This window comes from Rhinoderma darwinii, chromosome 4, assembly GCF_050947455.1.
Source record: "Rhinoderma darwinii isolate aRhiDar2 chromosome 4, aRhiDar2.hap1, whole genome shotgun sequence".
NCBI classification, from domain to species: Eukaryota; Metazoa; Chordata; class Amphibia; order Anura; family Rhinodermatidae; genus Rhinoderma; species Rhinoderma darwinii.
The window spans coordinates 310,018,616-310,046,439 of NC_134690.1; the positions used below are offsets into that span (position 1 = coordinate 310,018,616).

The 27,824-nt window shown below is 46.1% G+C and overlaps 1 protein-coding gene and 1 long non-coding RNA gene across 2 annotated transcripts in view; both read left to right on the top strand.

Annotated features, from left to right (window-relative positions):
• Positions 1–24,700, top strand: part of LOC142761197 (uncharacterized) — an 88,120-nt gene extending 63,420 nt beyond the window's left edge. The window contains exons 2-3 of the long non-coding RNA XR_012883544.1: positions 20,922–21,034; positions 24,605–24,700. This is a non-coding gene — a long non-coding RNA (uncharacterized LOC142761197). The remainder of the gene's footprint in view (positions 1–20,921; positions 21,035–24,604) is intronic.
• A 1,706-nt stretch (positions 24,701–26,406) lies between these two features.
• On the top strand, positions 26,407–27,557 carry LOC142761199 (histone H3-like centromeric protein A). The gene is made up of 3 exons (XM_075864393.1): positions 26,407–26,538; positions 26,607–26,684; positions 26,983–27,557. Exons 1-3 carry the CDS (start codon positions 26,473–26,475, stop codon positions 27,112–27,114), a joined length of 276 nt encoding a protein of 91 aa, XP_075720508.1. The 5' UTR covers positions 26,407–26,472; the 3' UTR covers positions 27,115–27,557.
• The last annotated feature ends 267 nt before the right edge of the window (positions 27,558–27,824 follow it).

Below are 27,824 nucleotides of genomic sequence, written 5' to 3' on the forward strand. Positions count from 1 at the left end.
GCTTACATATACCCGGATGTTCTCCGCCCAGCTTACATATGCCCTGATGTACTCCGCCCAGCTTACATATACCCTGATGTACTCCACCCAGCTTAAATATGCCCTGATGTACTCCGCCCGGCTTACATATACCCTGATGTACTCCGCCCAGCTTACATATGCCCTGATGTACTCCGCCCAGCTTACATATATCCTGATGTACTCCGCCCAGATTACATATACCCTGATGTACTCCGCCCAGCTTACATATATAATTGTCACGGACACAGGGTATGTGGACCCACTAGGCCGCACCGCCGTAGCGGGGAGGCAGCTGACCAGGTCACAGTCTATGCGGAAGTCAATGGCAGACAGTAATGCTTTGGGTACCTGAAATAGTCCCGGCGGTGGCTGTGGCTACAGCACGGATGGAGGCAGATGTGACAGGTGGCGCCAGACGTGGCGGGCAGTATCCGATGAAGCGGAAGACACTTGGCGTGGCAGATGACACTTGGCGTGGCAGATGACACTTGGCATGGCAGAAGACACTTGGCGTGGCAGAAGACATTTGGCGTGGCAGAAGACACTTGGCGTGGCAGATGACACTTGGCGTGGCAGAAGACACTTGACGCTGGTAGGCACAGGAACTGGATACGGGATACGGAATACAGGAGCAAGGTACACTGGGAGGCTGGAAGACACTGGTAGACCATAAGTAAGACGAACAACGGGAAAACTAACTGGCAAAGGGCAAGAGGGCAGAGCCCTTTTTATAGCCTGGGCCAGATCACAGCTTTTTACAAAAATGCGCGCACTGGCCCTTTAAGGCCGTGCACGCGCGGGCGCGCGCACCCGCCGGAGACACTCAGAATCTGGAAGAGAGTGCCGGCGCCTGACTGGGGGACGACGCTGGAGGCAGGTAAGCTGTCCATGGCCACGGCCGTCGGGGTTAACGACCGATCGTCGGGCCGTGACCATAGACGTTACAATAATGATGTACTCCGCCCAGTTTACATATGCCCTGATGTACTCCGCCCAGCTTACATATACCCTGATGTACTCTGCCCAGCTTACATATACCCTGATGTACTCCACAGTTTATATATACCCTGATGTACTCCGCACAGCTTACATATATAATGATGTACTACGCACAGCTTACATATACCCTGATGTACTCCTCACATATTACATATACCCTGATGTACTCCGCACAGCTTACATATACAATGATGTACTCCGCACAGCTTACATATGCCCTGATGTACTCCGCCCAGCTTACATATACCCTGATGTACTCCGCACAGCTTACATATACCCTGATGTACTCCTCACAGCTTGCATATAGCCTGATGTACCCGCACATATTACATATACCCTGATGTACTCCACAGTTTACATATACCCTGATGTACTCCGCACAGCTTACATATATAATGATGTACTACGCACAGCTTACATATACCCTGATGTACTCCTCACATATTACATATACCCTGATGTACTCCGCACAGCTTACATATACCCTGATGTACTCCGCCCAGCTTACATATACCCTGATGTACTCCGCACAGCTTACATATATATTATAAACACACAAACCAGTCCAAATAGCACGTGTGGGGCTGGATGCTTAAGGTATAGCATACTACCCTAATAAGAAAGAGGGCAACTCCCATATATAATGATATACACTAAAGACACAGAGGAGCATACTAGCCAAAATTTAAAGAAATAAATTTTATTAAACATATATAAACAAGTATGAAAGATAAAAAGGTACAGAGCTGGACATAAGGACTCTGAGTAGTTACACTAAAACACAGAAAGCAACAATCTCTCTATATTGCAAAAAATGAAGGGCAGTAGCAATACACAAGTTAAAGTGGACGGACAAATGTATTCATAATGCCAGTCATATACATCGACATTACAGGACAACAATGGTATGCATAAGTTTCAAAAAAGTGACATATCATAACGCTCAGGTGATGCATGACCTATAGATATGCAGAAGTCTGAAAAAGGTATAAGAGCCATCAGTCATATCAGATGAAAGAGATGCAAAGACTGTTGCCAACTTAAGCCAGAAGTCCACCCACTATTACAGCAACTTACCCATGGTAATCGATAGATGCAGAGAGTCGAGCTAGTGTCAGTTGAAAAACCCCAACGCGCGTTTCGCGATGTGCTTCCTCAAGGGGTGTAGAGTGTCTAAAGAGATGAGAGGTATATGTAGCGCAAGCCCCAGGTGAGTCGAGTGGAACTCAGTCCAATGAGATTCCGGCGCACGTCATCTGTCGAGACCGGAAATGAGGCATGCCCCACTTCCAGCCCCCAGCACTGGAGCGCACACCAGGAATCCCCGACGCGTACAGGGATCCCGGGCATGCGCAGTGCGCTACAGGGGGCAAGGAAGAGGGCCGGCCGCAAATCAGCATCGCACAGAGGGCGCGCGCACCTGATTGGACGGAGAGCACGGGGGGGGAGGAGAAATATATATCATTGTCCTACTGCCTAGGGATGAACTGTATCGGAACCTCTCCATTATAGACCGAAGGTACAGTAGTTAGAAAATAGACAAATGTCTGATAAACACTGTTGCACGTACACTGTCAAAGACACATTAATAAAAGAAAATATCTATGAGAACCAAACCCATAAAAGAATAAAAAAAGGGGGTGGTGTATATCTAACCGTGAAATATAAGATCCACGACATATATAAAATATGAAGGGAAAATAATGATGCAACCATAGGGAATGGCTAGAACAAAAAATTGCAGTGAGTTACAAACACAATAAGGTGACATTACAGACGCCTAGGATCATAAAATATGAATAAAAAAGTGAAAATATGAATATATAAGGAAGTATAAAAATAGTAAATAAAAATGAAAATAAATAATAAGAAAAGAAAATTAAGAAATAGAATAGAATTAAAACACAAAACAGAAAACTAAACAGTTACATAAATAAAAAAAGTGTATCGAATATTGCAAGTATTAATATACTGCGAATAGCAAGAAAAAACATACATGAGTCATTACATGTAACATGCAATATGTAAACAGAGATAATATTTATTTAGACACAGGACATGTAGTCGAGGAAATATGTTATATCCCCCGTAAAAGATGGAGTACGAATAGACAAAGATTCTTCTCCCTCCGTGTTCCAGAGTATATACAAATCAGGAAGGACGAGTTCTCTTCACAGGGAGCTGTCAGAACTATGATATAGCAAGTACCTATAAAATTACGAAAAACAGACACACACAATTAAAATCCTAGTTAAAAACCAGTGAAAATAAGGGATTCTAAAGAAAAGAGGTGAAATTAAGTTGTTCGTTAAGACCAACGGGAGTCATGGATCCCAATTTTACAATCCACATACACTCCCTTTGGGCTAGAACCTTCCTCAAATTACCCCCTCTGATGCCACAATGAACATGTTCAATGCCACGAATCATCAAAGAAACAGGATTACAGTTGTGAAATTGTTTAAAGTGTCTGGGCAGCGTTTTCAGCTGTCCAACATCACTTATAGTTTTCGCACTAGAGATATCGCGAACATGTTCCCTTGTACGAATCCTCAACTGCCTAGAAGTCAGGCCAACGTAGATCTTAGGGCATGCGCATAGTGCATAATACACAACATGTGTAGAGCTACAGGAAATGTACTCCCTGATTTTAAATGTTCTTAATCCATCAGCTGTTGAGAAATCCTTAGCTCTACAGATGTTCGGGCACGCAACGCATCCCCCACATGGGAAACATCCAATAGTGGGTTCCCGCGGGCCAAAAGGGTTGGTGTGTTTTGGTACATAATGACTCCTAGTAAGAAGGTCCTTAAGGTTTTTACTCCTTTTGGCCGTCATCGTGGGTTTTAGGGGAAGATATTTAGCTAGGCTCGGTTCTGATCTCAAAATCGACCAGTGATGTTCAAGGACTGATCTTATTTTGTCCCATTGGCTATTATAAGTAGTAATGAAACGTACATTGTTGTCTACTGGTCGATATGTTTTAGTTCTTAAAAGGTCACTTCGCGGTGTTCTCCTAGCCCTGCTATACCCCGCTTTAATAAGACGTGTACTATACCCTCTGTCAGTGAATCTCGATTTTAATTCGTCTGATTGGCGCTCAAAGAGTCTGTCTGTGGAGCAGATCCGCTTCATCCTGAGAAACTGCCCAACCGGGATGGCTTTAACTGTTGGACGAGTGTGAAAAGATGATGCATGCAGGAGAGAGTTGACTGCTGTGGATTTCCGGTGAACATCCGTCTGAAGAAATCCATCACAGTCAGCAAAAATCAGAACATCCAAAAAATCAATTTGCTGTTTATGAGATTTATATGTCAGCTTGATATTGTACGGATTCAGATTAAGCTGCTGCATAAACCCAGTCAACTCACTCTCCGACCCCTGCCAAATGAACAATACATCATCAATATATCGTAACCAACACTGCACATGTTCAGCGGCCCGGGCGCCACCCCCAAGGAAAACCTGCCTCTCCCAAAGACCGAGAAACAGGTTTGCATAGGATGGCGCGCAGGCCGCGCCCATGGCAGAATTATAAACACACAAACCAGTCCAAATAGCACGTGTGGGGCTGGATGCTTAAGGTATAGCATACTACCCTAATAAGAAAGAGGGCAACTCCCATATATAATGATATACACTAAAGACACAGAGGAGCATACTAGCCAAAATTTAAAGAAATAAATTTTATTAAACATATATAAACAAGTATGAAAGATAAAAAGGTACAGAGCTGGACATAAGGACTCTGAGTAGTTACACTAAAACACAGAAAGCAACAATCTCTCTATATTGCAAAAAATGAAGGGCAGTAGCAATACACAAGTTAAAGTGGACGGACAAATGTATTCATAATGCCAGTCATATACATCGACATTACAGGACAACAATGGTATGCATAAGTTTCAAAAAAGTGACATATCATAACGCTCAGGTGATGCATGACCTATAGATATGCAGAAGTCTGAAAAAGGTATAAGAGCCATCAGTCATATCAGATGAAAGAGATGCAAAGACTGTTGCCAACTTAAGCCAGAAGTCCACCCACTATTACAGCAACTTACCCATGGTAATCGATAGATGCAGAGAGTCGAGCTAGTGTCAGTTGAAAAACCCCAACGCGCGTTTCGCGATGTGCTTCCTCAAGGGGTGTAGAGTGTCTAAAGAGATGAGAGGTATATGTAGCGCAAGCCCCAGGTGAGTCGAGTGGAACTCAGTCCAATGAGATTCCGGCGCACGTCATCTGTCGAGACCGGAAATGAGGCAAAACCTGATATGCTTTTGGTCACGGCAGACGTTGAGTCCCTTTATACCTGTATACGGCATTGTGATGGGATGGAGGCGGTCCGCTTCTTCCTGGGGACCAGCAACCGGGACGTAGAAATGTGTGATCTTATTTTAGAATTGCTGCAATATATTCTGACCCATAATTTTTTTGTGTTTAAGGATCACTTTTATCTGCAGACTACCGGCACTGCCATGGGCGCGGCCTGCGCGCCATCCTATGCAAACCTGTTTCTCGGTCTTTGGGAGAGGCAGGTTTTCCTTGGGGGTGGCGCCCGGGCCGCTGAACATGTGCAGTGTTGGTTACGATATATTGATGATGTATTGTTCATTTGGCAGGGGTCGGAGAGTGAGTTGACTGGGTTTATGCAGCAGCTTAATCTGAATCCGTACAATATCAAGCTGACATATAAATCTCATAAACAGCAAATTGATTTTTTGGATGTTCTGATTTTTGCTGACTGTGATGGATTTCTTCAGACGGATGTTCACCGGAAATCCACAGCAGTCAACTCTCTCCTGCATGCATCATCTTTTCACACTCGTCCAACAGTTAAAGCCATCCCGGTTGGGCAGTTTCTCAGGATGAAGCGGATCTGCTCCACAGACAGACTCTTTGAGCGCCAATCAGACAAATTAAAATCGAGATTCACTGACAGAGGGTATAGTACACGTCTTATTAAAGCGGGGTATAGCAGGGCTAGGAGAACACCGCGAAGTGACCTTTTAAGAACTAAAACATATCGACCAGTAGACAACAATGTACGTTTCATTACTACTTATAATAGCCAATGGGACAAAATAAGATCAATCCTTGAACATCACTGGTCGATTTTGAGATCAGAACCGAGCCTAGCTAAATATCTTCCCCTAAAACCCACGATGACGGCCAAAAGGAGTAAAAACCTTAAGGACCTTCTTACTAGGAGTCATTATGTACCAAAACACACCAACCCTTTTGGCTCGCGGGAACCCACTATTGGATGTTTCCCATGTGGGGGATGCGTTGCGTGCCCGAACATCTGTAGAGCTAAGGATTTCTCAACAGCTGATGGATTAAGAACATTTAAAATCAGGGAGTACATTTCCTGTAGCTCTACACATGTTGTGTATTATGCACTATGCGCATGCCCTAAGATCTACGTTGGCCTGACTTCTAGGCAGTTGAGGATTCGTACAAGGGAACATGTTCGCGATATCTCTAGTGCGAAAACTATAAGTGATGTTGGACAGCTGAAAACGCTGCCCAGACACTTTAAACAATTTCACAACTGTAATCCTGTTTCTTTGATGATTCGTGGCATTGAACATGTTCATTGTGGCATCAGAGGGGGTAATTTGAGGAAGGTTCTAGCCCAAAGGGAGTGTATGTGGATTGTAAAATTGGGATCCATGACTCCCGTTGGTCTTAACGAACAACTTAATTTCACCTCTTTTCTTTAGAATCCCTTATTTTCACTGGTTTTTAACTAGGATTTTAATTGTGTGTGTCTGTTTTTCGTAATTTTATAGGTACTTGCTATATCATAGTTCTGACAGCTCCCTGTGAAGAGAACTCGTCCTTCCTGATTTGTATATACTCTGGAACACGGAGGGAGAAGAATCTTTGTCTATTCGTACTCCATCTTTTACGGGGGATATAACATATTTCCTCGACTACATGTCCTGTGTCTAAATAAATATTATCTCTGTTTACATATTGCATGTTACATGTAATGACTCATGTATGTTTTTTCTTGCTATTCGCAGTATATTAATACTTGCAATATTCGATACACTTTTTTTATTTATGTAACTGTTTAGTTTTCTGTTTTGTGTTTTAATTCTATTATATTTCTTAATTTTCTTTTCTTATTATTTATTTTCATTTTTATTTACTATTTTTATACTTCCTTATATATTCATATTTTCACTTTTTTATTCATATTTTATGATCCTAGGCGTCTGTAATGTCACCTTATTGTGTTTGTAACTCACTGCAATTTTTTGTTCTAGCCATTCCCTATGGTTGCATCATTATTTTCCCTTCATATTTTATATATGTCGTGGATCTTATATTTCACGGTTAGATATACACCACCCCCTTTTTTTATTCTTTTATGGGTTTGGTTCTCATAGATATTTTCTTTTATTAATGTGTCTTTGACAGTGTACGTGCAACAGTGTTTATCAGACATTTGTCTATTTTCTAACTACTGTACCTTCGGTCTATAATGGAGAGGTTCCGATACAGTTCATCCCTAGGCAGTAGGACAATAATATATATTTCTCCTCCCCCCCCGTGCTCTCCGTCCAATCAGGTGCGCGCGCCCTCTGTGCGATGCTGATTTGCGGCCGGCCCTCTTCCTTGCCCCCTGTAGCGCACTGCGCATGCCCGGGATCCCTGTACGCGTCGGGGATTCCTGGTGTGCGCTCCAGTGCTGGGGGCTGGAAGTGGGGCATGCCTCATTTCCGGTCTCGACAGATGACGTGCGCCGGAATCTCATTGGACTGAGTTCCACTCGACTCACCTGGGGCTTGCGCTACATATACCTCTCATCTCTTTAGACACTCTACACCCCTTGAGGAAGCACATCGCGAAACGCGCGTTGGGGTTTTTCAACTGACACTAGCTCGACTCTCTGCATCTATCGATTACCATGGGTAAGTTGCTGTAATAGTGGGTGGACTTCTGGCTTAAGTTGGCAACAGTCTTTGCATCTCTTTCATCTGATATGACTGATGGCTCTTATACCTTTTTCAGACTTCTGCATATCTATAGGTCATGCATCACCTGAGCGTTATGATATGTCACTTTTTTGAAACTTATGCATACCATTGTTGTCCTGTAATGTCGATGTATATGACTGGCATTATGAATACATTTGTCCGTCCACTTTAACTTGTGTATTGCTACTGCCCTTCATTTTTTGCAATATAGAGAGATTGTTGCTTTCTGTGTTTTAGTGTAACTACTCAGAGTCCTTATGTCCAGCTCTGTACCTTTTTATCTTTCATACTTGTTTATATATGTTTAATAAAATGTATTTCTTTAAATTTTGGCTAGTATGCTCCTCTGTGTCTTTAGTGTATATCATTATATATGGGAGTTGCCCTCTTTCTTATTAGGGTAGTATGCTATACCTTAAGCATCCAGCCCCACACGTGCTATTTGGACTGGTTTGTGTGTTTATAATTCTGCCATGGGCGCGGCCTGCGCGCCATCCTATGCAAACCTGTTTCTCGGTCTTTGGGAGAGGCAGGTTTTCCTTGGGGGTGGCGCCCGGGCCGCTGAACATGTGCAGTGTTGGTTACGATATATTGATGATGTATTGTTCATTTGGCAGGGGTCGGAGAGTGAGTTGACTGGGTTTATGCAGCAGCTTAATCTGAATCCGTACAATATCAAGCTGACATATAAATCTCATAAACAGCAAATTGATTTTTTGGATGTTCTGATTTTTGCTGACTGTGATGGATTTCTTCAGACGGATGTTCACCGGAAATCCACAGCAGTCAACTCTCTCCTGCATGCATCATCTTTTCACACTCGTCCAACAGTTAAAGCCATCCCGGTTGGGCAGTTTCTCAGGATGAAGCGGATCTGCTCCACAGACAGACTCTTTGAGCGCCAATCAGACGAATTAAAATCGAGATTCACTGACAGAGGGTATAGTACACGTCTTATTAAAGCGGGGTATAGCAGGGCTAGGAGAACACCGCGAAGTGACCTTTTAAGAACTAAAACATATCGACCAGTAGACAACAATGTACGTTTCATTACTACTTATAATAGCCAATGGGACAAAATAAGATCAATCCTTGAACATCACTGGTCGATTTTGAGATCAGAACCGAGCCTAGCTAAATATCTTCCCCTAAAACCCACGATGACGGCCAAAAGGAGTAAAAACCTTAAGGACCTTCTTACTAGGAGTCATTATGTACCAAAACACACCAACCCTTTTGGCCCGCGGGAACCCACTATTGGATGTTTCCCATGTGGGGGATGCGTTGCGTGCCCGAACATCTGTAGAGCTAAGGATTTCTCAACAGCTGATGGATTAAGAACATTTAAAATCAGGGAGTACATTTCCTGTAGCTCTACACATGTTGTGTATTATGCACTATGCGCATGCCCTAAGATCTACGTTGGCCTGACTTCTAGGCAGTTGAGGATTCGTACAAGGGAACATGTTCGCGATATCTCTAGTGCGAAAACTATAAGTGATGTTGGACAGCTGAAAACGCTGCCCAGACACTTTAAACAATTTCACAACTGTAATCCTGTTTCTTTGATGATTCGTGGCATTGAACATGTTCATTGTGGCATCAGAGGGGGTAATTTGAGGAAGGTTCTAGCCCAAAGGGAGTGTATGTGGATTGTAAAATTGGGATCCATGACTCCCGTTGGTCTTAACGAACAACTTAATTTCACCTCTTTTCTTTAGAATCCCTTATTTTCACTGGTTTTTAACTAGGATTTTAATTGTGTGTGTCTGTTTTTCGTAATTTTATAGGTACTTGCTATATCATAGTTCTGACAGCTCCCTGTGAAGAGAACTCGTCCTTCCTGATTTGTATATACTCTGGAACACGGAGGGAGAAGAATCTTTGTCTATTCGTACTCCATCTTTTACGGGGGATATAACATATTTCCTCGACTACATGACCTGTGTCTAAATAAATATTATCTCTGTTTACATATTGCATGTTACATGTAATGACTCATGTATGTTTTTTCTTGCTATTCGCAGTATATTAATACTTGCAATATTCGATACACTTTTTTTATTTATGTAACTGTTTAGTTTTCTGTTTTGTGTTTTAATTCTATTCTATTTCTTAATTTTCTTTTCTTATTATTTATTTTCATTTTTATTTACTATTTTTATACTTCCTTATATATTCATATTTTCACTTTTTTATTCATATTTTATGATCCTAGGCGTCTGTAATGTCACCTTATTGTGTTTGTAACTCACTGCAATTTTTTGTTCTAGCCATTCCCTATGGTTGCATCATTATTTTCCCTTCATATTTTATATATGTCGTGGATCTTATATTTCACGGTTAGATATACACCACCCCCTTTTTTTATTCTTTTATGGGTTTGGTTCTCATAGATATTTTCTTTTATTAATGTGTCTTTGACAGTGTACGTGCAACAGTGTTTATCAGACATTTGTCTATTTTCTAACTACTGTACCTTCGGTCTATAATGGAGAGGTTCCGATACAGTTCATCCCTAGGCAGTAGGACAATGATATATATTTCTCCTCCCCCCCCGTGCTCTCCGTCCAATCAGGTGCGCGCGCCCTCTGTGCGATGCTGATTTGCGGCCGGCCCTCTTCCTTGCCCCCTGTAGCGCACTGCGCATGCCCGGGATCCCTGTACGCGTCGGGGATTCCTGGTGTGCGCTCCAGTGCTGGGGGCTGGAAGTGGGGCATGCCTCATTTCCGGTCTCGACAGATGACGTGCGCCGGAATCTCATTGGACTGAGTTCCACTCGACTCACCTGGGGCTTGCGCTACATATACCTCTCATCTCTTTAGACACTCTACACCCCTTGAGGAAGCACATCGCGAAACGCGCGTTGGGGTTTTTCAACTGACACTAGCTCGACTCTCTGCATCTATCGATTACCATGGGTAAGTTGCTGTAATAGTGGGTGGACTTCTGGCTTAAGTTGGCAACAGTCTTTGCATCTCTTTCATCTGATATGACTGATGGCTCTTATACCTTTTTCAGACTTCTGCATATCTATAGGTCATGCATCACCTGAGCGTTATGATATGTCACTTTTTTGAAACTTATGCATACCATTGTTGTCCTGTAATGTCGATGTATATGACTGGCATTATGAATACATTTGTCCGTCCACTTTAACTTGTGTATTGCTACTGCCCTTCATTTTTTGCAATATAGAGAGATTGTTGCTTTCTGTGTTTTAGTGTAACTACTCAGAGTCCTTATGTCCAGCTCTGTACCTTTTTATCTTTCATACTTGTTTATATATGTTTAATAAAATTTATTTCTTTAAATTTTGGCTAGTATGCTCCTCTGTGTCTTTAGTGTATATCACAGCTTACATATACCCTGATGTACTCCGCCCAGTTCACATATGCCCCCACATTATAAGCTGAAATACCACTAATACACCAAGCAAAATCTGCGCTTCAAAAGCCAAATGGTGGTCCAACTGAACCTGGCAGTGTACCCAAACGGCAATTTATGACCACATATGGTGTATTCTGGAGAACCCGCTTAACAATTTATGGGATGTGTGTCTACGGTGGTACAAGCTGGGCACAACACATTGGGCACTGAAATGGCATATTTGTGGAAAAAGCCATTTTCAATCTGCAACATCTATTGTTTACTCATCATTTGCAAAACACTTGTGCGGTCAAAATGCTCACTACACCCCTAGATCAATTCTTTGAGGGATCTAGTTTCCAAAATGGGGTAATTTTTCGGGGGGTACCACTGTACTGGTACTATAGCTGTAAAGGATCTGCCAGGTACTACATCTGGGTATACTCCCAGGATTAATCAGTCGACACCTGAGGCCAGACCTCTGAGACTGACACCTGCTCCCACCAATCAGGGTGGCAGGCTCAGGAGTGGGAGAGCCTATCGCGGCCTGGTCAGTCAGAGTTAGCTCCGCCCCCTGTCCATTTATACCTGCCGTTTTCTCTTCCTCCTTGCTTGTTATTCTTTTTGGATTCCTGGCCCCACTGCTGCCTTGCTCCAGCCTGCTTCTGCCGTGCTTCTGCTTTGCTTCAGTTCCGTTTATCCTGCGTTGCTCTACCCCTGGCTTGCTTCTGCTCCGTGCTCCCGTTTGTATACTCCACTACTTCCTGATCCTGACTGGCTCATTAACCCTCCGTTTCCTCGCGGCGTTCCGTGGGCTACTGTATTCCCTTGCGTGTTCCCTGTTTGTCTCCCTTGCACTTAGACAGCGTAGGGACCGCCGCCAAGTTGTACCCCGTCGCCTAGGGCGGGTCGTTGCAAGTAGGCAGGGACAGGGCGGTGGGTAGATTAGGGCTCACTTGTTCCCTTCACCTCCTTCCTGCCATTACATAATAACAAGCGCTAATAACAAGCCCTTACCTAGTCTACCATTTCTTCTACGCTGACGTTATCATGGACCCCCTTGAGACCCTGACCCAGCAGATGCAGGGCCTCTCCCTACAGGTCCAGGCCCTGGCTCAGAGGGTCAATCAGTCTGACGCTGCCTTTGTAGTACCCCTCACCTCACCTTTAGAACCCAACCTCAAGTTACCTGACCGGTTCTCAGGGGACCGTAAGACTTTTCTCTCCTTCCGGGAGAGTTGCAGACTTTATTTCCGCCTAAGACCTCACTCCTCAGGTTCCGAGAACCAGCGGGTGGGTATCATTATATCCCGACTCCAGGAAGGGCCCCAAGAGTGGGCCTTCTCCTTGGCTCCTGACGTCCCTGAACTTTCCTCCGTTGATCGGTTTTTCTCTGCCCTCGGTCTCATTTACGACGAGACTGACAGGACTGCCTTAGCCGAGAGTCAGCTGGTGACCTCTCCTGGTGGGAGTCCTGTTGAGGAATACTGTTCTGATTTTAGAAAGTGGTGCGTAGCTTCTCGGTGGAACGACCCGGCCCTAAAGTGCCAGTTTAGGTTAGGATTATCTGACACCCTGAAGGATCTGCTGGTTAGCTACCCCTCTTCTGACTCCCTAGACCAGGTTATGGCCCTAGCAGTACGACTTGACCGACGTCTCAGGGAACGTCAGCTTGAACGTTTCAATGTTTTCCCCTCTGACTGCCCTGCGATTCCCCCCGAGGTCCCGTCTCCTCGCTCTTCCACGGAGGACTCGGAGGTACCTATGCAACTCGGGGCCTCCATGTCCCCTCGACAACGTAGAGAGTTTCGCAGGAAGAATGGTCTCTGCTTCTATTGTGGGGACGACAAGCATCTACTGAACACCTGTCCCAGGCGCAAGAATAAGCAGCCGGAAAACTTCCGCGCCTAAGTGATCATCGGGGAGGTCACTTGGGCGCACAGGTATTTCCCGTTAATACTAAACGCAATAAGATTTTGCTTCCCTTTCAGGTCTCGTTTGCTGGCCGGTCTGCCACTGGCAGTGCCTTCGTGGATTCGGGCTCATCTGCTAATATCATGTCTGTGGAATTTGCTATGTCTCTAAAAATGCCATTTATTGATTTACCTTATCCTATCCCTGTAGTAGGTATCGACTCCACTCCTCTTGCTAATGGTTATTTTACTCAGCATACTCCTGTTTTTGAACTCCGTGTTGGCTCCATGCATTTGGAGCAGTGCTCTGTACTGGTGATGCAGAGATTATCGTCCGATCTGGTATTAGGTCTTCCCTGGTTGCAGCTGCATAATCCCACGTTTGATTGGAATACTGGGGATCTCACCAAATGGGGTAGTGATTGCCGGATGTCATGTCTTTCGGTTAACTCTATTTCTCCCCGGGAGGCGGTAAACTCGCTTCCTGAGTTTGTTCAGGACTTCGCTGATGTGTTTTCTAAGGAGGCCTCCGAGGTGTTGCCCCCTCATAGAGATTACGATTGCGCCATCGATTTGGTGCCTGGTGCCAAGCTTCCTAAGGGGAGGATATTTAATCTTTCATGTCCTGAACGTAAAGCTATGAGGGAGTATATCCAAGAATGCCTGGCCAAGGGTTTCATTCGCCCCTCGACTTCTCCTGTAGGTGCTGGCTTCTTTTTCGTGGGGAAGAAGGATGGTGGTCTTAGGCCGTGCATTGATTATCGGAACTTGAATAAGGTCACAGTAAGGAACTAGTATCCCCTTCCTTTGATTCCGGATCTTTTTAATCAGGTTCAGGGGGCCCAATGGTTCTCTAAGTTCGATCTACGGGGGGCATATAACCTTATCCGCATCAAAGAGGGGGATGAGTGGAAAACTGCGTTCAACACGCCCGAAGGTCATTTCGAATACCTAGTCATGCCCTTTGGGTTGTGTAATGCCCCTGCCGTCTTCCAGAATTTTATTAATGAAATTCTGAGAGATTACCTGGGTAATTTTCTTGTAGTGTACCTTGATGACATACTGGTGTTTTCCAAGGACTGGTCCTCCCACGTGGAGCATGTCAGGAAGGTCCTCCAGGTCCTTCGGGAAAATAATCTGTTTGCGAAGACCGAAAAATGTGTGTTTGGGGTACAGGAGATACCATTTTTAGGTCAAATCCTCACTCCTCATGAATTCCGCATGGACCCTGCCAAGGTTCAGGCTGTGGCGGAATGGGTCCAACCTGCCTCCCTGAAGGCGCTACAGTGTTTTTTGGGGTTCGCTAACTATTACAGGAGATTTATTGCCAACTTCTCGGTCGTCGCTAAGCCTCTTACGGACCTCACTCGCAAGGGTGCTGATGTCCTCCATTGGCCCCCTGAGGCCGTCCAGGCTTTTGAGACCCTCAAGAAGTGCTTTATCTCGGCCCCCGTGCTGGTTCAGCCCAACCAAAGGGAGCCATTTATTGTGGAGGTTGACGCGTCCGAGGTGGGAGTGGGGGCCGTCTTGTCCCAGGGTACCAGCTCCCTCACCCATCTCCGCCCCTGTGCTTACTTCTCTAGGAAGTTTTCGCCCACGGAGTGTAACTATGATATTGGCAACCGCAAACTTTTAGCCATTAAATGGGCTTTTGAAGAGTGGCGTCACTTCTTGGAGGGGGCCAGACACCAGGTAACGGTCCTTACTGACCACAAGAATCTGGTTTTCCTAGAATCTGCCCGGAGGCTTAATCCTAGACAAGCTCGTTGGGCACTGTTCTTTACCAGATTTAATTTCTTGGTTACCTATAGGGCTGGGTCCAAAAATATTAAGGCTGATGCACTGTCACGTAGTTTCATGGCTAATCCTCCTTCTGAGAAGGATCCTGCTTGTATTTTACCCCCTGGTATAATTGTTTCTGCCACTGATTCTGACTTAGCCTCTGACATCGCAGCTGATCAAGGTTCAGCTCCCGGGAACCTCCCTGGGGACAAACTGTTTGTCGCCCTGCAATACCGGCTAAGGGTACTCAGGGAAAACCATGACTCCGCTCTATCTGGTCATCCTGGCATCTTGGGTACCAAACTCCTCATTACCAGAAACTATTGGTGGCCTGGGTTGCCTAAAGACGTTAGGGCTTACGTCGCCGCTTGTGAGGTCTGTGCTAGGTCCAAGACCCCTAGGTCCCGACCTGCGGGCTTACTACTTTCCTTGCCCATTCCCCAGAGACCTTGGACCCATATCTCCATGGATTTTATCACCGATTTGCCTCCATCTCAGGGCAAGTCGGTGGTGTGGGTGGTAGTAGACTGCTTCAGCAAGATGTGCCACTTTGTGCCCCTTAAGAAACTACCTAACGCCAAGACGTTAGCTTCTTTGTTTGTGAAACACATTCTGCGTCTCCACGGGGCCCCGGTCAATATAGTTTCGGACAGAGGGGTACAATTTGTTTCCTTATTTTGGAGAGCTTTTTGTAAAAAGTTGGAGATTGATCTATCCTTCTCCTCCGCCTTCCATCCCGAAACTAATGGCCAAACGGAAAGGACTAACCAATCCCTGGAACAATATTTAAGGTGTTTCATTTCTGACTGTCAATTTGATTGGGTCTCATTCCTTCCCCTCGCCGAATTTTCCCTGAATAACCGGGTCAGTAACTCGTCAGGGGTCTCCCCGTTTTTCTGTAATTTCGGGTTTAATCCTAGGTTCTCCTCCGTTTCCCCTGGTTGTTCCAATAATCCCGAGGTAGAGGACGTTCATCGGGAACTGTGCACAGTCTGGGCCCAGGTTCAGAAGAACCTAGAGGCGTCCCAGAGCGTACAAAAGATTCAGGCTGATTGTAGACGTTCTGCTAACCCCCGGTTTGTCGTCGGGGATCTGGTGTGGTTGTCGTCAAGGAACTTGCGCCTTAAGGTCCCGTCCAGGAAGTTTGCTCCCCGATTTATTGGACCTTATAAGGTCATTGAAGTCCTCAACCCTGTATCCTTCCGTCTGGAGCTGCCCCCATCCTTTCGCATACACGACGTCTTCCATGCCTCCCTCCTGAAACGCTGCTCCCCGTCCTGGTCCCCCTCGAGGAAACCTCCTGTTCCCGTTCTCACCCCTGAGGGGGTGGAATTCGAGGTGGCCAAGATTGTGGACAGTAGGATGATCCAGGGCTCCCTCCAGTGCCTGGTCCATTGGAGAGGATACGGGCCGGAGGAGAGGACTTGGGTACCTGCTCGAGATGTTCACGCTGGGGTATTGATAAGGAGGTTCCACCTTCTCTTCCCCACTAAACCGGGTCCTCTTAGTAAGGGTCCGGTGGCCCCTCATAAAAGGGGGAGTACTGTAAAGGATCTGCCAGGTACTACATCTGGGTATACTCCCAGGATTAATCAGTCGACACCTGAGGCCAGACCTCTGAGACTGACACCTGCTCCCACCAATCAGGGTGGCAGGCTCAGGAGTGGGAGAGCCTATCGCGGCCTGGTCAGTCAGAGTTAGCTCCGCCCCCTGTCCATTTATACCTGACGTTTTCTCTTCCTCCTTGCTTGTTATTCTTTTTGGATTCCTGGCCCCACTGCTGCCTTGCTCCAGCCTGCTTCTGCCGTGCTTCTGCTTTGCTTCAGTTCCGTTTATCCTGCGTTGCTCTACCCCTGGCTTGCTTCTGCTCCGTGCTCCCGTTTGTATACTCCACTACTTCCTGATCCTGACTGGCTCATTAACCCTCCGTTTCCTCGCGGCGTTCCGTGGGCTACTGTATTCCCTTGCGTGTTCCCTGTTTGTCTCCCTTGCACTTAGACAGCGTAGGGACCGCCGCCAAGTTGTACCCCGTCGCCTAGGGCGGGTCGTTGCAAGTAGGCAGGGACAGGGCGGTGGGTAGATTAGGGCTCACTTGTTCCCTTCACCTCCTTCCTGCCATTACAATAGCTCAATGCAACATGGTGTCAAAAAACGAATCTTACAAAAATCTCCACTCCAAATACTAAATGGCGCTCCTTCCCTTTAGAGCCTTGCTGTGTGTCCAAATAGCAGTTTATGACCACGTGTGGGGTATTTCCCTACTCTGAAGAAGTTGCTTTTTCTCCATTATTTGTTGAGAAAATGAAAAAATGTTAACTAATGCTGCGTCTTATTGGAAAATAATGTCATTTTTCATTTTCACTGCCCATTTCTAATAAAATATATGAGACACCTGTGGCGTGCTGAAAAAATAAAAAAGTTAGAGCTCTTTGAATGCGACTATAGAAAAACGAATAAAATAGCTCGGTCATTAGGGCCTAAAATGGGATGGTCACTAAGGGGTTAACGTCAGTTAGCACAATATAAATACATTTACAGTAGCTCCCCCTAGTGGCAACTGCCGGTAGCTTTCCACTGAAGTGTAGTAACCAGGACATGAGTCTAAGGCTATGTTCACACAGAGTTTTTTGCAGGAGGAATATCTGCCTCAAAATTCCGTTTGGAAGTTTGAGGCACATTTTCCTCTCCCTGCACGCCGATTTTCGCTGCGTTTTTCGCCCGCGGCCATTGAGCGCCGCGGGCATAATACACCGCGAAATACGCTTTCTCTGCCTCCCATTGAAGTCAATGGGAGGTCAGAGGCATAAACGCCCGAAGATAGGGCATGTCGCTTCTTTTTCTCGCGAGGCAGTTTTACTGCTCGCGGGAAAAAGACGCCGACGCCTCCCATTGAAATCAATGGGAGGCATTATAGGGCAGTTTTTGACGAGTTTTGCGGCGCGGTTTCCGCGTAAAAAAAAGTCGTCAAAAAACTCAGTGTGAACTTAGCCTAAAATGTTCTTTACACAGGACGATTATCGGGCAGACAAGTGTTCATATAACGCTCGTTGCTGATAATTGCGCTTTGTAAAAAGGGCAGCGATCCGCAGATGAACGAGCAAACACCCAATCATCTGCTGGTCGTATCGTTTTAAAAAAGTGAAATATTATTGTTGTCGGCAGCGCATCTCCCTGTGTAAACAGAAAAACGCGCTGCCGACATGATAATAACGTTTGGGGACGAGCGATCGGAGTAACGACCGCTCGCCCTCATCCATAGCTCCGTGTTATTCATAGCTCCGTGTTATCCATAGCTCCGTGTTATCCGTAGCTCCGTGTTATCCATAGCTCCGTGTTATCCATAGCTCCATGTTATCCATAGCTCCGTGTCATCCATAGCTCCGTGTTATCCATAGCTCCGTGTTATCCATAGCTCCGTGTCATCCATAGCTCCGTGTCATCCATAGCTCCGTGTTATCCATAGCTCCGTGTTATCCATAGCTCCGTGTTATCCATAGCTCCGTGTCATCCATAGCTCCGTGTTATCCATAGCTCCGTGTTATCCATAGCTCCGTGTCATCCATAGCTCCGTGTTATCCATAGCTCCGTGTTATCCATAGCTCCGTGTCATCCATAGCTCTGTGTTATCCATAGCTCCGTGTCATCCATAGCTCCGTGTCATCCATAGCTCCGTGTTATCCATAGCTCCGTGTTATCCATAGCTCCGTGTCATCCATAGCTCCGTGTTATCCATAGCTCCGTGTTATCCATAGCTCCGTGTCATCCATAGCGCCGTGTTATCCATAGCTCTGTGTTATCCATAGCTCCGTGTTATCCATAGCTCCGTGTTATCCATAGCTCCGTGTTATCCATAGCTCCGTGTCATCCATAGCTCCGTGTCATCCATAGCTCCGTGTCATCCATAGCTCCGTGTCATCCATAGCCCCGTGTCATCCATAGCTCCGTGTCATCCATAGCTCCGTGTTATCCATAGCTCCGTGTTATCCATAGCTCCGTGTTATCCATAGCTCCGTGTTATCCATAGCTCCATGTTATCCATAGCTCCGTGTCATCCATAGCTCCGTGTTATCCATAGCTCCGTGTTATCCATAGCTCCGTGTCATCCATAGCTCCGTGTCATCCATAGCTCCGTGTTATCCATAGCTCCGTGTTATCCATAGCTCCGTGTTATCCATAGCTCCGTGTCATCCATAGCTCCGTGTTATCCATAGCTCCGTGTTATCCATAGCTCCGTGTCATCCATAGCTCCGTGTTATCCATAGCTCCGTGTTATCCATAGCTCCGTGTCATCCATAGCTCTGTGTTATCCATAGCTCCGTGTCATCCATAGCTCCGTGTCATCCATAGCTCCGTGTTATCCATAGCTCCGTGTTATCCATAGCTCCGTGTCATCCATAGCTCCGTGTTATCCATAGCTCCGTGTTATCCATAGCTCCGTGTCATCCATAGCTCCGTGTTATCCATAGCTCTGTGTTATCCATAGCTCCGTGTTATCCATAGCTCCGTGTGACCGGAGCAAACGAGCAGATATGTCATAAATGTCAGGTAGATTGGGGTTCCACCTCTGGGACCCGCATTCACTACTATGGGAGTTACGGAAACAGATCAGACAAAGCCGGAGGTGGGACCCTCATCTTTCTGACATCCTATGTATACGTCATAAATGTGTCTGATGGGAAGACCCCTTTAATGAGTATATCAGTAATAGTATAACTAGCAAGTACCAGCCGCTACCCCTCCCCCATCATTGCAACACCAAGTAAGGCCCCATGCACACGACCGTGTTTTCATCTATCCCGAAAAACTGTCCATATTGCATCGGTATATACGGATCCGTACAAAAAAAGAGGGAGGATGCAAATGATGTCATCAGCATGTTGCATAGCACCGCTTCCATAAATATGGTCAGAGTACGGATGCGTATCCATAGCCGCCCATATTTACGGAAGCGCCCATAGACTTCTATGGGAGAGTCCCTGCTGTAATTACTGATGAAAAATACGGTCGCGTGCGTGGGGCATAAGAAACTGCAGCTGCATCCCCCTCCTCCCTGTTTACAGATTTTCACTAGATGGAACTTGCACGATCAACGATGTATCCAGTGACTCGGTGCTCATTTACACGAGCCGACGCACGCTGTACGGGGATGAGCGATGGTTAATACGATGGTCCGTGCTCGTACAGTTTACGTATTGTCGGCAGCACATCCCCTGTTTGTACGCTGTGGACAACGAGGATTTTTTGGGATGCATAAAAGATGTGATCAGCTGACCAATGAGTGCAGTTTATCGTCTGATCGTCGCTGCCTGTGATCGAAAACAAGCGCTCGTATGATTATCGGCATTGGTAAAGGGGTCTTAATGTCAATAAAAGTTATTTTTTTAATATCACAACGTTTCTAAGCATTTTCTATAGAACTTGATAGAAACCCATCGAGCCTAAAATAGACCCATCCTGGAACCCAGGGGTATAAACAGGCTTTTCTTTACAGCCCGAGGTCTTGATGACGTCATTGAGACCGCGCGGTGATCGTGTATTATAATTATTATAGATTGTGGGAGATCAAACATCAGGATATAGTTTTGTTGGCTTTAGCGATGGTTTGAACATTTGGTGTACTTCTTCTATTAGCCACAAGGGGGCGATACATAACCTGGAAGAACGCAGTGCGGGAGCCTTTTGGTTTTTCTTGGCTTTTATATTGTGGGGCTATTATATAATCTATACCAGTGGTTCCCAACCGGGGTGCCGAGAGCTGTTCAGGGGTGCCGCGGCTCATCCACGGCAAAAAAAAAATAAATAATCGAATTTTTTTTTGACATTTTTTTTTTTTTTTGCTACAAGCTCCGCCCCCGACGTTGTAGCAGGCGTGACGCGCGGACGTCTGTTACAAGCACCGCCCACAGCTTCCCACTAGAAGCCTGACGGAGGGAGAGGAGCCATTAACACTGGGCAGGGTAAGTGCGGTTTTCTTTACTTTCTTAGCAGTTGTGTGAGAAATGGAGCCAGGGGAATGTGGGTAGTTGTAGTTCTCTCCTCTTATACCTCCTCCCTGTAATGTCCTCTGATATCCCATAATAACAGTCTGGACATGCTGGGAGTTGTAGTTCTCTCCTCTTATACCTCCTCCCTGTAATGTCCTCTGATATCCCATAATAACAGCCTGGACATGCTAGGAGTTGTAGTCCTCTCCTCTTATACCTCCTCCCTGTAATGTCCTCTGATATCCCATAATAACAGCCTGGACATGCTGGGAGTTGTAGTTCTCTCCTCTTATACCTCCTCCCTGTAATGTCCTCTGATATCCCATAATAACAGTCTGGACATGCTGGGAGTTGTAGTTCTCTCCTCTTATACCTCCTCCCTGTAATGTCCTCTGATATCCCATAATAACGTCCTGGACATGCTGGGAGTTGTAGTCCTCTCCTCTTATACCTCCTCCCTGTAATGTCCTCTGATATCCCATAATAACAGCATGGACATGCTGGGAGTTGTAGTCCTCTCCTCTTATACCTCCTCCCTGTAATGTCCTCTGATATCCCATAATAACAGCCTGGACATGCTAGGAGTTGTAGTTCTCTCCTCTTATACCTCCTCCCTGTAATGTCCTCTGATATCCCATAATAACAGTCTGGACATGCTGGGAGTTGTAGTCCTCTCCTCTTCTACCTCCTCCCTGTAATGTCCTCTCTGATATCCCATAATAACAGCCTGGACATGCTAGGAGTTGTAGTTCTCTCCTCTTATACCTCCTCCCTGTAATGTCCTCTGATATCCCATAATAACAGCCTGGACATGCTGGGAGTTGTAGTCCTCTTCTCTTATACCTCCTCCCTGTAATGTCCTCTGATATCCCATACTAAGTCTGGACATGCTGGGAGTTGTAGTCCTCTCCTCTTATACCTCCTCCCTGTAATGTCCTCTGATATCCCATACTGTCTGGACATGCTGGGAGTTGTAGTCCTCTCCTCTTATACCTCCTCCTGTAAACTTTCTCTGATATCACATAACATCCTGGACATGCTGGGAGTTGTTGTTCTTATACCTCCTTATTTATTCCTTCCCCAGGGGTAATCACACTTTCTGTCTGTGATGGTCCCTTTACTAGAGGGGCAGATGGTTATTTTATCGGGGGGCGGGGGGACTGAGGCTGATGGTGGCTTTACTGGAGGGGGCTGATGGTCATTTTACTGGGGGGATGGAGGCTGATGGTGGCTTTACTGAGGGGTCATTATAATGTGAGTGGGGGGCTGACGGTCATTACTGTGAGTGGGGGGCTGACGGTCATTACTGGGAGTGGGGGGCTGACGGTCATTACTGTGAGTGGGGGGCTGACGGTCATTACTGTGAGTGGGGGGCTGACGGTAATTACTGTGAGTGGGGGGCTGACGGTCATTACTGGGAGTGGGGGGCTGACGGTCATTACTGGGAGTGGGGGGCTGACGGTCATTACTGGAGTGGGGGGGCTGACGGTCATTACTGGGAGTGGGGGGGCTGACGGTCATTACTGGGAGTGGGGGTGCTGACGGTCATTACTGGGAGTGGGGGGGCTGACGGTCTTTACTGGGAGTGGGGGGGCTGACGGTCATTACTGGGAGTGGGGGGGGGCTGACGGTCAGTACTGGGAGTGGGGGGCTGACGGTCATTACTGGGAGTGAGGGGCTGACGGTCATTACTGGGAGTGGGGGCTGACGGTCATTACTGTGAGTGGGGGGCTGACGGTCATTACTGTGAGTGGGGGGCTGACGGTCATTACTGTGAGTGGGGGGCTGACGGTCATTACTGGGAGTGGGGAGCTGACGGTCATTACTGTGAGTGGGGGGCTGACGGTCATTACTGTGAGTGGGGGGCTGACGTTCATTACTGGGAGTGGGGGGCTGACGGTCATTACTGGGAGTGGGGGGCTGACGGTCATTACTGTGAGTGGGGGGCTGACGGTCATTACTGTGAGTGGGGGGCTGACGGTCATTACTGTGAGTGGGGGGCTGACGGTCATTACTGTGAGTGGGGGGCTGACGGTCATTACTGTGAGTGGGGGGCTGACGGTCATTACTGTGAGTGGGGGGCTGACGGTCATTACTGTGAGTGGGGGGCTGACGGTCATTACTGGGAGTGGGGGGCTGACGGTTATTACTGTGAGTGGGGGGCTGACGGTCTTCAAGTGGTTTCCTCCTCTGACCTCCCATTGAAATTAATGGGAGGCAGAAAAAAACTGCGGCGCTCGTTTGGTGCTTTTTTGTCTGCGGTTTTTGCATTCGCTTCAACGGCTTAAAAAAAATGTGGGAAAAAAATAAATAAAAAAAAGTCAAACAGCGCTGTCAATTAAAAATCTGCCTCAAAATTCGTAAATGAATTTCGAGGCAGACTTTTAGTTTCTGCCTTACAAAAAAACGTTGTGTGAACATAACCTAAGAGTGTACTGCTTGTTTTTCGCAATTTTTTGTCGTTTTGTAAACAATTTTTGGTAGGGGTGCCCTGAGAATTATTTTTTTTCCCTGGGGTGCCTCGAGCCTGAAAAGGTTGGGAAACTCTGATGTATACAGTCGTCCTGGTGTATCTGGCAGTTTTCTAGAGTTCAGTGTATAATCATTGATAGATACGGTGACGCTGACATCACGCCGGGCAGCACGTCCGTCCTCATGAATTATACAGGATACAGACAATATTATTAAAGAGGAGCCGTCACTTCTCCTGAAATGTATGTATTAATAGATAACTTGGTGTTGCCATTCTCCTCATCAAAGGTCGTGTCCCTACAGTCTCTCTGTCAGCACTGATTGGACGTTGTCAGTTTGTGTAGGGACACACCCCCAACTGGTAACACACAGCTGTCAATTCTTACATTTCCAGGAGGAATAACAGAGAAACGGCACAAAGCAGAGAGTCCTAAGAAAAGTTGCGCACTCGACTGAATGTTTCTTCTCCTCGTCTATTGTGTGTGTTGATTTTATACATTTTCGCTGCTGCGTGTCTAGAGATCATATGGATTATTAGATGTTTTATTTCTGTATATTTGTACTGCATTGTTGCAGCTCATCGTCCTCCAGCTGCGGCCTTTCATTTCCATGACGACTGCTCCACTTTTCCTTTGCTCCAGTTTTAAATTTCCCACCTTTGTCTGGATTACGGATTCTCTGTAAGGTTCTGTGCACACGACCTATTTTCAGGCGTTTTACGCCTCGAATCACGCCTGAAAAGACGGCTCCATTACGTCTGCAAACATCTGCCCATTGCTTGCGGGATCTGCTGCGGGTAGCTCTTCTGTTGCCGCATTATTAAATAGATCATTGATGTCGCTGTTCTGGTAATTGATGCCACGAGGATCTATTGTATTCATTGATGCAGCGTGCGTTAATTACTGACATCCGGCAATCTCATATCTTCACCGTCAATGTCATCACTTTCTTGTCACTTGCATTGGTGGCATCAGTCAGTATAAAACCGCTCAGTTTATCCTACGTCACCTGTGATTCTGCTGAATTGTCACCGTCTCTTATCTGCTTAACTGATTGTATGACTCTCAGCAGCGTTTTACATCATCATGAAACCACCCCAGAAAAGCTCGTCCCGCAGGAAGTCGGCGCAGCCGCAGAAGAAACCTGCAGCTCCTCCTCAATCTCCGCCAAGTAAGAGAAAGTTGCACCTTGATCATCTTATCACTCTCATTATATATTTTATTTTAAAAATGAATTCCAGATAACCTCGGGTCGTGTAATACTAGATTGTAATCCGTTTCTCAGCTTTATATCTTAGAGGGTTCGTTTCTATGCAGGTAAAAATCTGTTACATACAGAAATTTCTGTAGCACAAGGCCGCAACTAGGGGGAGCAAACTGAGGACTGATTTATATAGGCACAACAGGAGCTGTATGCATGTGCACAATCGTCTCCCCCTAGTGGTGGTTGCAGGAAGCACGTTACTATATGGCCCTGGGAAGGGAATCTGAGAACACATCTCACACCCATGAAGATATATTATGAAATGAGGGATCTAAGAATTTCCAACCTGCAGTCCGACCGCTCTATTCATTCCCTATGGGATCGCCGGAAATAGTCAAGTTTGACTGCTCCTTGCCCAATTATGCACTCTGCCGTGAGCGGCTCCGCGCAGGCAGGCGCGATGTTGTGACGTCAATTTCTGAGCCTTTTTTCTACTCCGTTTATGCAGCGTGTGGATGAGACGTGTTTTATCTCATCCACTTTGCTGCTACTGTATTATGCTGCCGATTTTTCCGCATTATAATACAGGTATATGCCGTATTTACGTAATGTGTGAACTGACTCTAACCCCTCCACCCACCCCCCCCCCCGCCAGTCCCAGCAAAAATGTTCTTGCATCAAACCGGTCCTCGTGCAAAATAGGTTGGGGACCACTGCCATAGAGAATGACTTGAGTGACCACCACTCTGGGACCCGCACTCTTGTTAACAACCCGCAGCGATCCGGCATTTATCACCTATCTTGTGGATAGGTGAAAAATTATTTTCGTGGTACAACCCCTTTAATCAGGTATCAATAGGACTTGATGGACCCCAAATTATCAGTCATAGAAAAGTATTTAAAATTTGAACGTCCACATTTATATCATTTTTTGGTCCAACATTCTGTGCTGATTAATTTCTTAATGTCGTTTTACAGCAGTTGGAGCACAGTTTTCTGAAACGGAGCTCTAAATCTCCTGCGTAGACAGTTACATGGTATAATTTTGTCTCCCTGCAGCCACCACTAGAGGGAGCTCACTGCATACTGTTTTGTTACCAAGTTCAATGTACAACCATATACAATGAGCTCCCTCTAGTGGTGGCTGCAGGTAGCATGTTATGTTTTAAATCTGTTTACCTGATGTTCCTTGGGGGACATTAAGGTAATAGGCCATGTTCACACAGGGCAGATACGCGGCGTAAAAGTACACAGCGTATTGGCCCTGGGCACCGGAGGTAATTCTGGCTGAAAAATTGCAGTTTTTCGGCTGGAATGTCCATAGAAGGTAGAAAAAAACCCATACTTACCCGTAGCCATGGTGACGTGTCCCTCTGATGTTCTGCAGCAGTCATATGGGATGAGACATCATCCCTGGAGGCCGGGTTGAACGCAGGAGCAGAGAGATCTGGGTAAGTTTGGCGGTTTTTTTCCGCTGCGTCTGGATGAGATTTGTTTGAATCTCCTCCACTCTTCTGCTTCTGTATTACGCTGTGGAGTTTCCGCAATGAAATCGGTTGCAGAAAATCCGCCGTGTTTACGCTACGTGTGAACCCGGCCAGACAGTGAATTTCCATGTAGCGGGAGATTCATTTTCAGCTATGATTATGGATTTCTTTCTTACAGGTAGTGGGGAAACAAGTCACAGACCGAGCACACAACGAAGAAGACGCTACCGCCCAGGAGCCCGTGCACTGATGGAAATAAGAAAGTACCAAAAATCAACCAATCTGCTCATTCAGAAAACCCCGTTTTTCCGCCTGGTGAGTGGATGTGTCCTCTGCGGCTGCTCCTCTTTATTGTCAGTGATATTCCCCTTTTATTCTTGCAGGTGAGAGAGATCTGCCTGAAGTATTCCCGCGGCGTGTTTTACTACTGGCAAAGCACCGCACTTATGGCGCTACAAGAGGTCAGTATCTCATACAATGCACTGTCCATGTAACGCATGGGTCAACCAGAGAGGGAGCTGCTCTTTGCAGTGATTCACTACTCAGCCCCCGCCCCCTCTAACACATCCATATGCCCTAGCGGGACATTTGCATAGGGGTTGTGATGCATTGTGGGAGTTCCAGAGGCCAGACCCCCCCACCATCACTCTAGCTAACAGCTCATAAAAGTGAAATCTGATCAGTCCTTCGAGCTGTGTAGTAAATTATACCGGGAGTGCTGTCACTTTAAGAGGGACTAATGCTCTTCTGTATCCACAGTCAGCTGAGGACTTCCTCGTGAGTCTCTTTGAAGATTCTTACCTCTTCAGTCACCAGGCCAATAGGGGCACTCTCTTTGTGAAGGACATGCAGCTCGCACGGAGAATCCGAGGCATCCCGTATGAACTGTGATAACGCTGCCGTTTTATCTCTCAAGATTTGATGAAGAATGATCACGTGTAAATAGTTTTATATTAATGGAGAAAATCTATTGGGAAATACAAGTTTTACCATTGCATAAAAGATCCAGTTTGGAAGAGTAAACCGGCTTTAGCGCCCCCTCCTGACACTGGTTACAGTGGAGTTTTTTTCTTTGTTTTATCTGTTCATGGGAAAGTTGTTACAACCAATATGGCTGCCGCTGCAGTTTGCAGGGTGGTAGTGCAGTAGTTTTTCTGTCCAGCTATGTAATGGGTTATAGGGGTCCAGGATGTAGCACAGAAAATGACCACAAGGCGGCACTGCTGGACAAAACCGCTAACAAAGACGCTGGACACAACCGCTAATGAAACCTGATCTGGCCGACCTTCTATATGTTCTGCTGAGTTTATGATCCGCTTCCTGTTTTTATTCTGTGAAGATTTGTTAATTTTTTCAAATAAAAAAAAAATGTATATTATAACTTTGATCTTCATCATTTTAGACTAATCTTCATAAGGGCTTGGATATGATCAATGACTCCAGCTTCGCTGTAGTTCAATACTCTTGCTCTGTCCCACCCCCATTCTTTACACTGCAGCTATGCTTGTTCAGAGTGTTTGCTGTGTGGGTGGGTGTGTGGGTTGGGTCCAGAATTATTTGGGCAGTGACACAATCTTCATGATTTGGGTTTTGCTGCCACC

Coding starts and splice junctions, on each gene's coding strand:
- LOC142761199 (XM_075864393.1), top strand. CDS start 26,473: ATGGAAATAAGAAAGTACCAAAAATCAACCAATCTGCTCATTCAGAAA. Junction 26,539..26,606: donor AAACCCCGTTTTTCCGCCTG/GTGAGTGGATGT, acceptor TTATTCTTGCAG/GTGAGAGAGATCTGCCTGAA. Junction 26,685..26,982: donor CACTTATGGCGCTACAAGAG/GTCAGTATCTCA, acceptor CTGTATCCACAG/TCAGCTGAGGACTTCCTCGT.